This window comes from Mobula hypostoma, chromosome 6 (assembly GCF_963921235.1).
Source record: "Mobula hypostoma chromosome 6, sMobHyp1.1, whole genome shotgun sequence".
Taxonomy (NCBI): Eukaryota; Metazoa; Chordata; class Chondrichthyes; order Myliobatiformes; family Myliobatidae; genus Mobula; species Mobula hypostoma.
Genome location: NC_086102.1, coordinates 96,439,235 through 96,454,164, shown reverse-complemented (window position 1 = coordinate 96,454,164; position 14,930 = coordinate 96,439,235). Strand labels below are relative to the sequence as shown.

Below are 14,930 nucleotides of genomic sequence, written 5' to 3'. Positions count from 1 at the left end.
AAGTGTGTCCAGTTTGATTCCTGTAACAAAGGATCCTACAGAAAATACTGGCAATTCTGGACAATGTTTCTCACCCTCTGCATACCACCTTGGCTGAATAGAGGAGCACTTTTAGTAATAAACTAGGACAACTGTGCTGCTCCAAAGAGTGTGATACGACGTCATTTTTACCCTCAGTCATTAGGCTCTATAAACGACTCAATCTATAGCTGAAGAAGTGAAGACAACCCCCTCCCCGTTAGACTTATTAACCTCTTTACCACACCCTGATTGCAGGCACCCTGTGCAATACTACCAGCACTTCTTGTCTGGATAGTGGGAATGCACACCCATTACTGTAAAAGTGCAAGGATTATCGGTATGAACTTGGAAATCTTATAATCTTTGACGTAAATCTTTATTTTTAAGGCAACTTTTTTTTTATTCTTTCTTACTCCTCTTCTAATATCTTGTATATCTGTGTACTTGTAATGCTACTGTGAAACTGTAATTTCCTTTGGGATCGATAAATTACCTATCAAAGTCAATTTTAAAGTTTCACACTTAAATTCTCTATGAACATAGCAAATCAAATGTAGTTATTCCCATGTTATGTGTTCTGAAAGCTGCTAATACACCTACATTTATGAAAATTTGTATCACATTTCTTGATGTGGCAGGGTATTTAAACCACATGGTCAAGTAACATTCAACTGAAGGACGTGGATAAAGCTGGTAGATACACTTCTTATGTGTAACACACGTGATGAAAAAAAATCAGAAAGCACCCTAAAGAACTTTGACAAATCAAACTAACTAAATTTAACAGTTTCCTGATGTATACAGCACCCAACCATGACTTAGGAACAGAGTTTGTGCCAAATATCATTTATAACTCTCTTAATTTTTATTCTCCCAAGCTCTCAAATTCCTGGAAAACCAGCAAGGAAGTACTAACTATTTGAAATACTTGTCAATTCTGTGATAAGGTCTTAAATTTCCATCTTCCCTCGAAGGAACGGACATTGAACTATTCTGATTCAGTGAAGAAAGATGCCTCTCTCACTTGCACAAGTAGAAAGATTCAAGATTATATTTCGTAGTGTTTAAATTATCCTGTGCACCACATCAGAAGCTCAGAATAATTTTCAAAGGGCAATTTAATTGAATAAGTTTTCTGAAAGATCAGTCATTTATCAAAATGAGACTTGTGCTTTCTAAATTTCAAATAGAATAGAATATCTTGGGCCACCCTGCCCCCAACTTAAGGTTATAGGAATACAGCAAACATCTTGAAAAATGAAATAGCTTAGTTGGATTTTCAACTAATCATTTTAACAAGAATATTGACGTCCTTTCCCAAAGTCCATAAGACCATAAGACCAAGGAGCAGAAGTCGGCCATTCGGCCCATCGAGTCTGCTCCGCCATTTTATCATGAGCTGATCCATTCTCCCATTTAGTCCCACTCCCCCGCCTTCTCACCATAACCTTCGATGCCCTGGCTACTCAGATACCTATAAATCTCTGCCTTAAATACACCCAATGACTTGGCCTCCACTGCTGCCCGTGTCAACAAATTCCACAGATTCACCACCCTCTGACTAAAAAAATTTCTTCGCATTTCTGTTCTGAATGGGTGCCCTACAATCCTTAAGTCATGCCCTCTCGTACTAGACTCCCCCATCATGGGAAACAACTTTGCCACATCCACTCTGTCCATGCCTTTCAACATTCGAAATGTTTCTATGAGGTCTCCCCTCATTCTTCTAAACTCCAAGGAATACAGTCCAAGAGTGGACAAACGTATCTCATACGTTAACCCTCTCATTCCCGGAATCATTCTAGTGAATCTTCTCTGTACCCTCTCCAACGTCAGCACATCCTTTCTTAAATAAGGAGACCAAAACTGCCCACAGTACTCCAAGTGAGGCCTCACCAGCGCCTTATAGAGCCTCAACATCACATCCCTGCTCCTATACTCTATTTCTCTAGAACTGAATGCGAACATTGCATTCGCCTTCTTCACCACCGACTCAACCTGGAGGTTAACCTTAAGGGTATCCTGTATGAGGACTCCCAAGTCCCGTTGCATCTCAGAACTTTGAATTCCCTCCCCATTTAAATAATAGTCTGCCCATTTATTTCTTCTGCCAAAGTGCATAACCATACACTTCCCAACATTGTATTTCATTTGCCACTTCTTTGCCCATTCTTCCAATCTATCCAAGTCTCGCTGCAGACTCTCCATTTCCTCAGCACTACCGGCCCCTCCACCTATCTTCGTATCGTCAGCAAACTTAGCCACAAAGCCATCTATTCCATAATCCAAATCGTTGATGTACAATGTAAAAAGCAGCCCCAACACGAACCCCTGTGGAACACCACTGGTAACCGGCAGCCAACCAGGATAAGATACCTTTATTCCCACTCTCTGTTTCCTGCCAATCAGCCAATGCTCTATCCACGTATGTAACTTTCCCATCATTCCATGGGCTCTTATCTTGTTAAGTAGCCTCATGTGTGGCGCCTTGTCAAAGGCCTTCTGAAAATCCAAATATACAACATCCACTGCATCCCCCTTGTCTAGCCTACTTGTAATTTCCTCAAAAAATTGTAATAGGTTCGTCAGGCAGGATTTTCCTTTAAAGAATCCATGCTGAGTTCTGCCTATCTTGCCATATGCCTCCAGGTACTCTGTAACCTCATCCTTGACAATCGACTCCAACAACTTCCCAATCACTGATGTCAAGCTAACAGGTCTATAATTTCCTTTTTGCTTCCTTGCCCCCTTCTTAAATAGTGGAGTGACATTTGCAATCTTCCAGTCCTCTGGAACCATGCCAGAATCTATCGATTTTTGAAAGATCATCGCTAATGCCTCCGCAATCTCCACAGCTACTTCCTTCAGAACACGAGGGTGCATTCCATCTGGTCCGGGAGATTTATCTACCTTTAGACTATTCAGCTTCCTGAGTACTTTCTCTGTCGTAATTGTGACTGCGCACACTTCTCTTCCCTGCCACCCTTGAGTGTCCAGTGTACTGTTGATGTCTTCCTCAGTGAAGACTGATGCAAAATTCTCGTTCAGTTCCTCCACCATCTCCTTATCTCCCATTACAATTTCTCCAGCATCATTTTCTATGGGTCCTATATCTACTCTCACCTGACTTTTACTCTTTATATACTTGAAAAAGCTTTTAGTAGCCTCTTTGATATTATTTGCTAGCTTCCTTTCATAGTTAATCTTTTCCCTCTTAATGACTTTCTTAATTTCCTTTTGTAAGCTTTTAAACACTTCCCAATCCTCTGTCTTCCCAATAATTTTTGCTTCGTTGTATGCCCTCTCCTTTGCTTTAACTTTGGCTTTGACTTCTCTTGTCAGCCATGGTTGCATCCTTTTTCCATTTGAAAATTTCTTCTTTTTTGGAATATACCTGTCTTGCACCTTCCTCACTTTTCGCATAAACTCCAGCCACCGCTGCTCTGCCGTCCTTCCCGCCAGTGTCCCTTTCCAGTCAACTTTGGCCAGTTCCTCTCTCATGCCACTATAATTTCCTTTACTCCACTGAAACACCGACACATCAGATTTCGGCTTCTCTTTTTCAAATTTCACAGTGAACTCCACCATGTTATGATCACTGTCTCCTAAGGGTTCCTTCACCTCAATCTCTCTAATCACCTCCGGTTCATTACACAATACCCAATCCAGTACAGCCCTGGTGGGCTCAACAACAAACTGTTCTAAAAAGCCATCTCGCAGACATTCTACAAATTCTCTCTCTTGAGATCCAGTGCCGATCTGATTTCCCCAATCCACTCCCATGTTAAAATCGCCCAGAATTATCATAACACTGCCCTTCTGACAAGCCTTTTCTATTTCCTGTTGTAATTTGTAGTCCACATCACTGCAGCTATTTGGAGGCCTATAAATAACTGCCATCAAGGTCCTTTTACCCCTGCGATTTCTTAGCTCAATCCATAAAGATGCTGCACCTTCCGAGCCTATATCACCTCTTTCTAATGATTTAATAGCATTTCTTACCAATAAAATCACGCCTCCCCCTCTGCCTACCTTCCTATCCTTCTGATACACTGTGTATCCTTGGACGTTCGCTCCCAGAGACATGCATCCTTTAGCCACGTCTCAGTGATGGCCACAATATCATACCTGCCAATCTGTAGCTGTACGACAAGATCATCCACCTTATTCCTTATGCTGCATGCAGTATAGCACATTAAGACCAGTATTTGGTACCTTTCGCTTTGATTTCACTGCAACTTCATTGCCCTGCATCTCATCCCAATGGCTACAAATTTGCCCCATCACCTGTCTGTCTTTCCTGACATCTTTACTGCTCACTATCTTAGATTTATTTCTGTTTTCCCCTTCCTCCGCTCTATCATTCCGGTTCCCATCCCCCTGCCAAATTAGTTTAAACCCTCTCTAACAGCTCTATTAAACCTTCCTGCCAGGATATTGGTCCCCTTCGGGTTCAGGTGTAACCTGTCCATTTTGAACAGGTCATACTTCCCCCAGAAGAGATCCCAATGATCCAAGAATCTGAAGCCCTGTCCCCTGCACCAATCGCTCAGCCACGCATTCATCTGCTTGATCCTACTATTCTTGCCCTCGCTAGCACATGGCACAGGTAGGAATCCTGAGATTACTACGCTGGAGGTCCTGCTTCTCAGCTTCCTTCCTAACTCCCAGAAATCTCTCTTCAGGACCTCCTCCTCCTTTTTTTTTTATGTCATTGGTACCAACATGTACCAAGACAACTGGCTGCTCACCCTTCCCCTTCAGAATATTCTGGACCCGATCCGAGATATCCCGTACCCTGGCATCTAGGAGGCAACACACCATGCAGGTATCTCTATCAGGCTCACAGAATCTCCTGTCCGTTCTCCTGACTATGGAATCCCCTATGACTACCGCATTCCTATTCTCCCTCGTTCCCTCCTGCACACAGCGCCAGGCTCAGTGCCAGAGATTCGGTCACCGTGGGCGTCCCCTGTCAGGTCATCTCCCTCAACAGCATCTAGAACAAAATATTTGTTGCTGAGGGGAACAGCCACAGGTGTGCTCTCCACTATCCAGGCATTTCCCTTCCCTCTCTTGACAGTGACCCAGTTTTCTGACCCTTGTAGCCTAGGACCCTGTAGCTCCCTGTAGCTCCTGTCTATCACCTCTTCACTTTCCCTGATAAGCAGTAAGTCATCAAGCTGCAGCTCCAGATCCCTAATACAGTCTCTGAGGAGCTGCATCTCGGTGCAGCTGGCGCAGATGTGGCCATCAGGGAGGCTGGAGATCTCCCAGGATTCCCACATCTGACACCCTGAACAAAGTACTAACCCTGCAGGCATGCTATCTAATTCTACAGGAATGAAACAGGAAAGATAAGTCTACTCACCCACTTACCTCACCAAACAGACAAACTGTTTAAACCGTTAGCTCGTACCGTTAGCTGTGAGAGCCTGTCTGTCCGGGCCAATTCGCAAAAGTGGGGCGGGGGGGGGAGAAAAAAAAGAGTTGGTGCTTCGCTCTCGCCTCTTCCCATTTACCGCCGAAGCCCATTGAAGTCAAAGCCCTACACTCTGCTACCACTCACTCCGCTGCCCGCTGTATAGGGTGGTCTCCTTTTTAAACTCTCCGCGCTGTCCTGTTATGTCACGCGCCTGCGCAGTTTCATCCTTCTTGCACTTGAAGAAGTTTTTTAAAAAACTGTCTTCCTTCAGAATTCAGCTCCCACGCCGCTCTGTAGTCCCGATCCAAAAGAAAGCTGTTGGAAACAATCTTCATTTTTAAACTCTCTGCACTGTCCTGTTATGTCACGCGCCTGCACAGTCTCGTCCTTCTTGCACTCGAAGAAGTTTTTTAAAAAACTGCCTTCCTTAAGAATTCAGCTCCCACGTCGCTCTGTGGTCCTGATCCGAAAAGTTTTTAACTTTTACTGGATAAAGTACATGGGAAGGAGAGTTCAGGAGAAGTTACTAAAGTCTCCAGAACAAAGAATAAGAGAAAAAGGTGAGAAAGGGATAAGGATTTAACTTCAGGCAACAAGGAGACGAAACTGAAAAAGGTTTGAATATAGCATTAAAGGGGTTCTATTTGCATACACACAGTTAACAAAATAAGACAGATCATCCTGTAGCACGGTTAGAATTTGGCAAGTATGAAGTTGTGCGGCTTGTAAAAGGGCAATGTTATGATAGTCATGAGATATTCCAATACGCAGGCAGATTGGAAAAATCAGGTTGGTTTTGGATACCAAGAGAAAGAATTTATTGAATATTTATGAAATGGCTTGCAGTCAAGCCCACTAGGGAAAAGGCCATTTTGGATTGCATTTTATGTAATGTCCCAGATTTGATGAGGGTGCTTAAGTTAAAGGAACCTTAGAAGGCAGTGATCATAATGATAGAATTCACTCTGCAGTTTGAGAGGGAGAGGCTAAAATCATAACAGTATTACAGATGAGTGAAGGTAACCACAGAGCAGATGGCAAAAATTGATTGAAAGAGGACACAGGCAAGGATGACAGTAACAATGGCTAGAGGTTCTGGGAGTAATTTGGAAGATGGAGGATTGGTTCATCCCAAAATGAAAGCATTCTAAAAATAGGATGAGGTAACCGTGGTTGATGAGGGAAGTCAAGGACAGCACAAAAGCAAGAGGGCATACAATATAGCAAAAATTACTGGGAAGCTAGAAGATTGGGGGAAGTTTAAAAAAACCACAACCAACAGAAGGCAAATAAAAAAAGCAATAAGAGAAAGGATGAAATATGAAGGTAAGCTAGCAATAATATAAGAGAGAATACCAAATGTTCTTTCGTATAAAGAACCAAAAAAAAGAGATAAGACCAGACATCATTGGATAATAATGTTGGAGAGATAGTAATGGAGAACAAAGAAATAGTGGACAAACAAAACAAGTACTTTGCACCAGCCTTCAGTGTGGAAGACACCAGCACTATGCCAGAAAGTCAAGAGTGATAGAATTGAGTATAGGCACTATTACTAAGGAAAAGGAGCTTGGGAAGCTGAAGTTTGAAGACAGATAAATCATCAAGACCAGATGAACTATACCCCAGTGTTTTGAAAGAGGTAGCTAAAGAGATTGTGAATGCATTAGTAGTGACCTTTCAAGAAGGGGTGGAGGCAAATTCTAGACCAGTTAGCTTGACTTTGGTGGCTAGCAAGGTGTTAAAGTACATTAAGGGTGAGGTTTCAAGGGCACTTGGAAGCACATGATGAAGTAGACCAAAGTCAGCATAGTTTTCTTAAGGGGTACCTTGCCTGACAAATCTGTTCAAAGTTCAAAGCTCTCAGTAAATTTATTATCAAAGTACATATTTGCCACCGTGTATAACCCTGAGATTCACTTTCTTGCAGGCATATTCAGTAAATCCAAGAACCATAATAGAATCTGTGAAAGACTGCACCCAACAGGGTAGTCAAACAACCAAGGCGCAAAAGACTACAAACTATACAAATACAAAAGAAAATAATAATAATAATAATGCATTAAATACGAGAACATGAGATCGAAGAGTCCTTGAAAGTTAGTCCATAGGCTGTGGGAACAGTTCAGTGATGGGACAAATGAAATTATCTCCACTGGTTCAACAGCCTGATGGTTGGGGGGTAATAACTGTTCCTGAACTGTTAGGGAGGAAATAACAGGCAGGATGGATACAGGAGAGCCAATGGATGTTGTTTACTTGGATGTTCCGAAGGCCTTTAACAAGGTGCCACGTATGAGGCTGTTAAGCAAGAGCCATGGTATTACAGGAAACATACTAGCATGAACAGAAGATTAGCTAACTGGCACAAGGCAAAGAGACAGAATAAAGGGGGCCTTTTCTGGTTGGCTGCTGGTAACTAGTGGTGTTCCACAAGGGTCAGTGTTGAGTCCACGACTTTTCATTTCATATGCTAACAATCCGGATGATGGAATTGATGGGTTTGTGGCCAAGTTTGTGGATGATTTAAAATGTAGTTGGAGGGACAGGTCGTGGTGAGAAAGCAGGGAGGCTGCAGAAGGATTTAACAGATTAGGAGAACGGGCGTAGAAGTGGCAGAGGGAATACAATGTCGGGAAGTGTATGGTCATGCACTTTGGCTAGAGGAATAAAGGCAGAGATTAAATTCAGAAACAGAGTGGCAAAAGAACTTGGGAATTCTAGTGCAGAAGATCAACTTGCAGTTTGAAAATGTGTAAGGAAGGCAAATGCAATGTTAACCTTCATTATGGGAGGACTAGAATGTAAATTACGTCCCTTTATAAGGCATTGATCAGAAATAATTGGGAGTATTGTGAAGAATTTTGGGCCTCATATCTAAGAAAGGATGTGCTTTGGAATGTGTCTACGGGAAGTTTACAAGAATAGTCCCAGAAATACGAGGATTAGAGTTACGAGTTCTACAGCACAGAAACAGGCCCTTCAGCCCATCTGGTCTGTATCAAACTTACTCTGCCTAATCCCACCAAATCACACCTGGACTATAGCCTTCCATACCACTTCCATCCACGTAATTATCCAAACCGCTCTTAAATTTTGTGATCTGACCTGCATCCACCATTTCCGTTCCACATTAACAGCACCCTCTGAATGAAGATGTTCCTCCCTCAGGTTCCCCTTAAATAGTTCACCTTTCACCCTTAACCTATGACTTCTAGTTAGTGGAAAAAGTCTGCATGCATTTAACCTATCTATACTTATAATTATGTACAACTCTTATCAAATCTCCCCTCCTTCTACCTGTGTTCTAGGGAATAAAGTCTTAACCTATTTATTCAACCTTTCCCTATAATTCAGATCTCCCAGTCCCAGCACATCCTTCTGAATTTTCAGTGTACTCTCAACATGTAAGGAACTTTTGAGAGATTTGGGCCCATATTCATTGGACTTCAGAAGAATGAGGGGAAACTTAGCAAATATTGAAAGGCTAGATAGAGAGAACATCAAGAACAGCTTCCAGTAGTGGGAGAGTCTAGGATCAGAGTAGAAGCACCTCTTTAGACCAAACACGAGGAGGAATTGCTTTAGCCTGAGGGTGGCGAATTCTGGAATCCACTGCCACAAATTGATGTGGAGGCCAAGTCACCGGGTATACTTAAAGAGTAAGTTGACAAGTTCTTAATTAGTGGGGTGGGGGGGGGGGAGCAAAGAGAAAATAAACGAGCCATGATCAAACAGCTGAGCAGACTCAATGGGCTGAATAGACTAATATCTTATAGTCCTATGGAAAACTGCTCAAGGATTCTAGTCTGTTGTAGAAGTGGATAAACCCCAGAATTTGTCACGTATCATTTACTTCAGACTTAAAAATGATAATTGCCATCAGTGCAAGACATACTGTACATACATACTTAACTTTCCCTTTAACATATTTTACCTTGAGACTAATTTTAAAACAAATTTTTCCAGTATCTAGTTTTTAAAAAATGTTGCCATATCTCTACATTTATTAGGGAATAATTGTCAGATAATACTTTTAACTTCAGGCTTTCAATGGCGGAGCCTCAGTTTCCTTAATATAAATGAACATGTCACTAGGTACCTTGCCAACAGCAGGTAATGCACATTTTTTCTAAAACATATTCTGTTGCCATCCATCTCACATCCATCCAGAGGCACACAAGTGAGTGAAGCCCTTAGGTTCATAACGGCTCTAACTTGTATATTCACAGCATTCTATGTTCCATGCCAAATTTTTTTAAAAACTGTATAGTAGGTTTATAACTTCAGCAGTTAATTAGGAACAAAGCAGGAAAATAACGGGCACTCTTATTCGATATACAAACCCCAAGCCACTCAATTAAATTCTAGTCTGTAACCCACTGCTGTATTTCTAACAGATCAGTCATCCAATTATGCCCACTGGCTGATCCTTCCACGTAATGCTACATATTTTTTTCTCCATGCATTACTGACATACACCTACCACTTTTCTATCTGTCAGCTGCACTGCATATTTAAGTTTACTCCACATCTCTTTTACAGAAGTGACTCTTAATAATTGTATTTAAAACCATTTTTAGAGATGTTAAAAAAAAGCAACTCACTTCCATAGTGAGCACATATCCAAACCAGTTAAAACAGAATATTGAATTCAAACCTTTTATACACAATCTTCAAATCTCTCCATTCCAAAAAGCTGCACATCTTCGGTTTACGTGCTAGGACTGTCTGAACCAGCTCCCTTGTAATTTTTTTCTTCTCCTTGTCCGAAAGGGGAACATACCACTTTTGTAGTCGAAGTTTCCCCTGACGACTAAACAGCAGCATAAATTGCATCTGTTAAAAGAAAGTATTAAAAGGTAACATGGCTTTGTGCCTCCACAGCTACCAAATTCTTCTGCCTTTAATTAACACTTTGCACAAAACCATTTGACCCAATGGGCCTGCATTAAGATTAAAGCTAGTTTAAATGCATTTCCAGTACTCAACTGTAAAGGAAAATAAAATAAATTTTACTCTGCATCCAATGCAGCACAAAAAAAAACATAATAAGGAACACAATAATAAAATATATAAATACATAAGATAGATGTGGGAAGATGTGCCTGGAGGCTGTGGAAGTGAGCAAGGTCCTCAAATGAATACTTCTCTTCGGTATTCACCAATGAGAGGGAACCTGATGATGGTGAGGACAAAATGAGTGAGGTTGATGTTCTGGAGCATGTTGATATTAAGGGAGAGGAGGTGTTGGAGTTGTTAAAATATATTAGGACGGATAAGTCCCCAGGGCCTGACGGAATATTCCCCAGGCTGCTCCACGAGGTGAGGGAAGAGATTGCTGAGCCTCTGGCTAGGATCTTTATGTCCTCGTTGTCCACGGGAATGATACCGGAGGATTGGAGGGAGGCGAATGTTGTCCCCTTGTTCAAAAAAGGTAGTAAGGATAGTCTGGGTAATTATAGACCAGTGAGCCTTACGTCTGCAGTGGGAAAGCTGTTGAAAAGATTCTTAGAGATAGGATCTCTGGGCATTTAGAGAATCATGGTCTGATGAGGGACAGTCAGCATGGCTTTGTGAAGGGCAGATAGTGTCTAGCAAGCCTGATAAAGAGTTCTCTGAGGAGGTGACCAGGCATATAGGGTAGTGCAGTGGATGTGATCTATATGGATTTTAGTAAGGCATTTGACAACGTTCCACACGGTAGGCTTATTCAGAAAGTTAGAAGGCATGGGATCCAGGGAAGTTTGGCCAGGTGGATTCAGAATTGGCTTGCCTGCAGAAGGCAGAGGGTCGTGATGGAGGGAGTACATTCAGATTGGAGGATTGTGACTAGTGGTGTCCCACAAGGATCTGTTCTGCGACCTCTACTTTTCGTGATTTTTATTAACGACATGGATGTGGGGGTAGAAGGGTGGGTTGGCAAGTTTGCAGACGACACAAAGGTTGGTGGTGTTGTAGATAGTGTAGAGGATTGTCAAAGATTGCAGAGAGACATTGATAGGATGCAGAAGTGGGCACAACCCGCAGAAGTGTGAGGTGGGTACACTTTGGAAGGACAAACTCTAAGGCAGAGTACAAAGTAAATGGCGGGTTACTTGGTAGTGTGGAGGAGCAGAGGGATCTGGGGGTACATGTCCACAGATCCCTGAAAGTTGCCTCACAGGTGCATAGGGTAGTTAAGAAAGCTTATGGGGTATTAGCTTTCATAAGTCGAGGAATAGAGTTTAAGAGTCGCGATGTAACGATGCAGCTCTATAAAACTCTGATTCGGCCACACTTGGAGTACTGTGTCCAGTTCTGGTCGCCTCACTACAGGAAGGATGTGGAAGCATTGGAAAGGGTACAGAGGAGATTTACCAGAATGCTGCCTGGTTTAGAGATTATGACCAGAGATTAAGGGAGCTAGGACTTTACTCTTTGGAGAGAAGGAGGATGAGAGGAGACATGATAGAGGTGTACAAGATAATAAAAAGGAATAGATAGAGTGGATAGCCAGCACCTCTTCCCCAGGGCACCACTGCTCAATACAAGAGGACATGGCTTTAAGGTAAGGGGTGGGTTCAAGGGGGATATTAGAGGAAGGTTTTTTACTCAGAGAGTGGTTGGTGCGTGGAATGCACTGCCTGAGTCAATGGTGGAGACAGATACACTAGTGAAGTTTAAGAGACTACTAGACAGGTATATGGAGGAATTTAAGCTGGGGGCTTATATGGGAGACAGGGTTTGAGGGTCAGCACAACATTGTGGGCCAAAGGGCCTGTACTGTTCTATATATATATATTCTATCTATATAACATTGATTGCATATCCATGAAGTGACACTAGGCACAGGAGAGTGTCTGTACACAAGGTGACTGACAGGAACTGATAGTGATGGTGAGCATGGAGGGGTGGGTTAGTGGGTGGAGAGTTAATCAACCTTACTACTTGGGGAAAGCAACTATTTTTGAGTCTGGTGCTGCTGGCATGAATGTTACAGTGCCTAAAAAATATTCACCCCTCTTAAAAGTTTTCATGTTTTACTGTTTTACAACATTGAATCAAAGTGGCTTTAATTTGGCTTTTTTGGCACTGATCAACAGAAAAGGCTGTTTCGTGTCAAAGTGAAAACAAATTTCTACAAATTGGTCTAAATTTATTACAATTATTAAACAAAATAATTGATTGCATAATTACTCAACCCCTTCAAGTCAGTATTTAGTAGATGCAGCTTTGGCAGCAATTATATCGAGACACTGCAATTTTCTCCATTCTTCTTTACAAAACTGATCAAGCTCTGTCAGATTACATGGGGATTGTGAGTGAACAGCCCCTTTCAAGTCCAGCCACAAATTCTTAATTGGATTGAGGTCTGGACTCAGGCTTAGCCACTACGGAACATTACCTTTGTTGTTTTTAAGCCCTTCCTGTGTTGTCATGTTGCTGGAAAACAATTCTTCTCCCAAGTTAGTTCTCGTGCAGACTGTATCAGGTTTTCCTCCAGGAATTCCCTGCATTTTACTGCATTCATTTTACCTTCTACTTTCACGCTTTCCAGGGCCTGCTGCAGTGAAGCATCCCCACAGCATGATGCAGCCACGATCATGTTTCATGATAGGGATGGTGTGTTTTTGGTGATGTCTGGTGTTTTGCTTATAGAAACATAGAAAACCTACAGCACAATACAGGCCCCCGGCCCACAAAGTTGTGCTGAACATGTCCCTACCTTAGAAATTACTAGATTTACCCATAGCTCTCTATTTTTCTAAGCTCCATGTTCCTATCCAAAAGTCTCTTAAAAGACCCTACTGTGTCCGCCTCCACCACCATTGCCGGCAGCCCATTCCATGCACTCACCAGTCTGAGTGAAAAACTTACCCCTGACATCTCCTCTGTACCTACTCCTCCCCAGCACCTTAAACTTGTGTCCTCTTGTGGCAACCATTTCAGCCCTGGGAAAAAGCCTCTGACTATCCACACAATCAATGCCTCTCATCATCTTATACATCTCTATCAGGTCACCTCTCATCCTCTGTCGCTCCAAGGAGAAAAGGCCGAGTTCACTCAACTTGTTTTCATAAGGCATGCTCCCCAATCCAGGCAACATTCTTGTAAATCTCCTCTGCACCCTTTCTATGGCTTCCACATCCTTCCTGTAGTGAGGCAACCAGAACTGAGCACAGTACTCCAAGTGGGGTCTGACCAGGATCCTATATACAGTCGGCCCTCCTTATCTGCGGGTTCCGCATGCGCGTATTCAAGCAACCGCGGATCGAGAAAACACAGAAGTTCTCTCTCCAATACTCATTGTTTGAGCAGATACAGACTTTATTTTCTTGTCATTATTCCCTAAACAATACAGTACAACTATTTACATAGCATTTACACTGTATTAGGTATTATAAGTAATCTAGAGATGATTTAAGTTGGATCTATACATAAGTCAGAACAAGTACATCCAGTATTATTTAGCGTCAGTCAAACATTTGTCTTAGTATATATTTTACCTTTCTATGCATATAAAACACTAAATAAACGTATGTATTTCAATAATTAAACCACTGCGTTGCTTAGTAATAATTGTAGCTTTCATTGGGGCAGGGCCTTTCGTATGCTCCATTATTCTCACTTTATCCTTTAAAGCTTGACCGACTGTAGTCTAACGCTTTTCCAATGACTGATGAAGAGGTGTTTCACCTCTTTCCAATCGCTTTATTATTTCCACTTTATTTTCAATGGTGATCGTTTTCCATCAACGGAACAGAAACACTGCGGATTCAGCAGCAGCCATGGGCGGCGGGTCCTGAGCTCCGCAGGGTCCTGAAGTCCACCGCACTGAGACAGGTTAAATAAGGGACTTGAGCATCCGTGTTTTTTGGTATCCGCGGGGGGTCCTGGAACCAATCCCCCACTGATAAGGAGGGCCGACTGCAGCTGCAACATTACCTCTCAGCTCCTAAATTCAATTCCACGACTGATGAAGGCCAATACACCGTATGCCTTCTTAACCACAGAGTCAACCTGCGCATGTCCTTTTAGCGTCTTATGGACTCTGACTCCAAGATCCCTTTGATCCTCCACACTGCCAAGAGTCTTACCATTAATACTACATTCTGCATATTTGACCGACCAAAATGAACCACAACACACTTATCCAGGTTGAACTCCATCTGCCACTTCTCAGCCCAGTTTGGCATCCTATCAATGTCCTGCTGTAACCTCTGACAGTGTCGGCATGTGGCCAAGTGGTTAAGGCATTGGACTAGCAACCTGAATGTCATGAGTTCGAGCCCCAGCCGAGGGAAGATGTTGTTTCCTTGAGCAAGGCACTTATCACACATTGCTCTGCTTTTGCTCTGCGACGACACTGGTGCCAAGCTGTATGGGTCCTAATACCCTTCCTTGGGCGACATTGGTGTCGTGGAGAGGGGAGACTTGCAGCATGGGCAACTGCTGGTCTTCCATACAACCTTGCTCAGGCCTGCGCCCTGGAGAGTGAAGA

General features: G+C 42.6%; 1 protein-coding gene across 5 annotated transcripts in view; it reads right to left on the bottom strand.

The window, feature by feature from the left end:
- LOC134348226 (AP-1 complex subunit sigma-2) overlaps window positions 1-14,930 on the bottom strand; it is a 109,182-nt gene that overhangs the window by 55,357 nt on the left and 38,895 nt on the right. For all 5 annotated transcript variants that reach the window (XM_063051281.1, XM_063051284.1, XM_063051280.1 and 2 more), the window contains exon 2: window positions 10,107-10,285. In XM_063051281.1, the coding sequence (XP_062907351.1) occupies window positions 10,107-10,285 (179 nt within the window). The remainder of the gene's footprint in view (window positions 1-10,106; window positions 10,286-14,930) is intronic.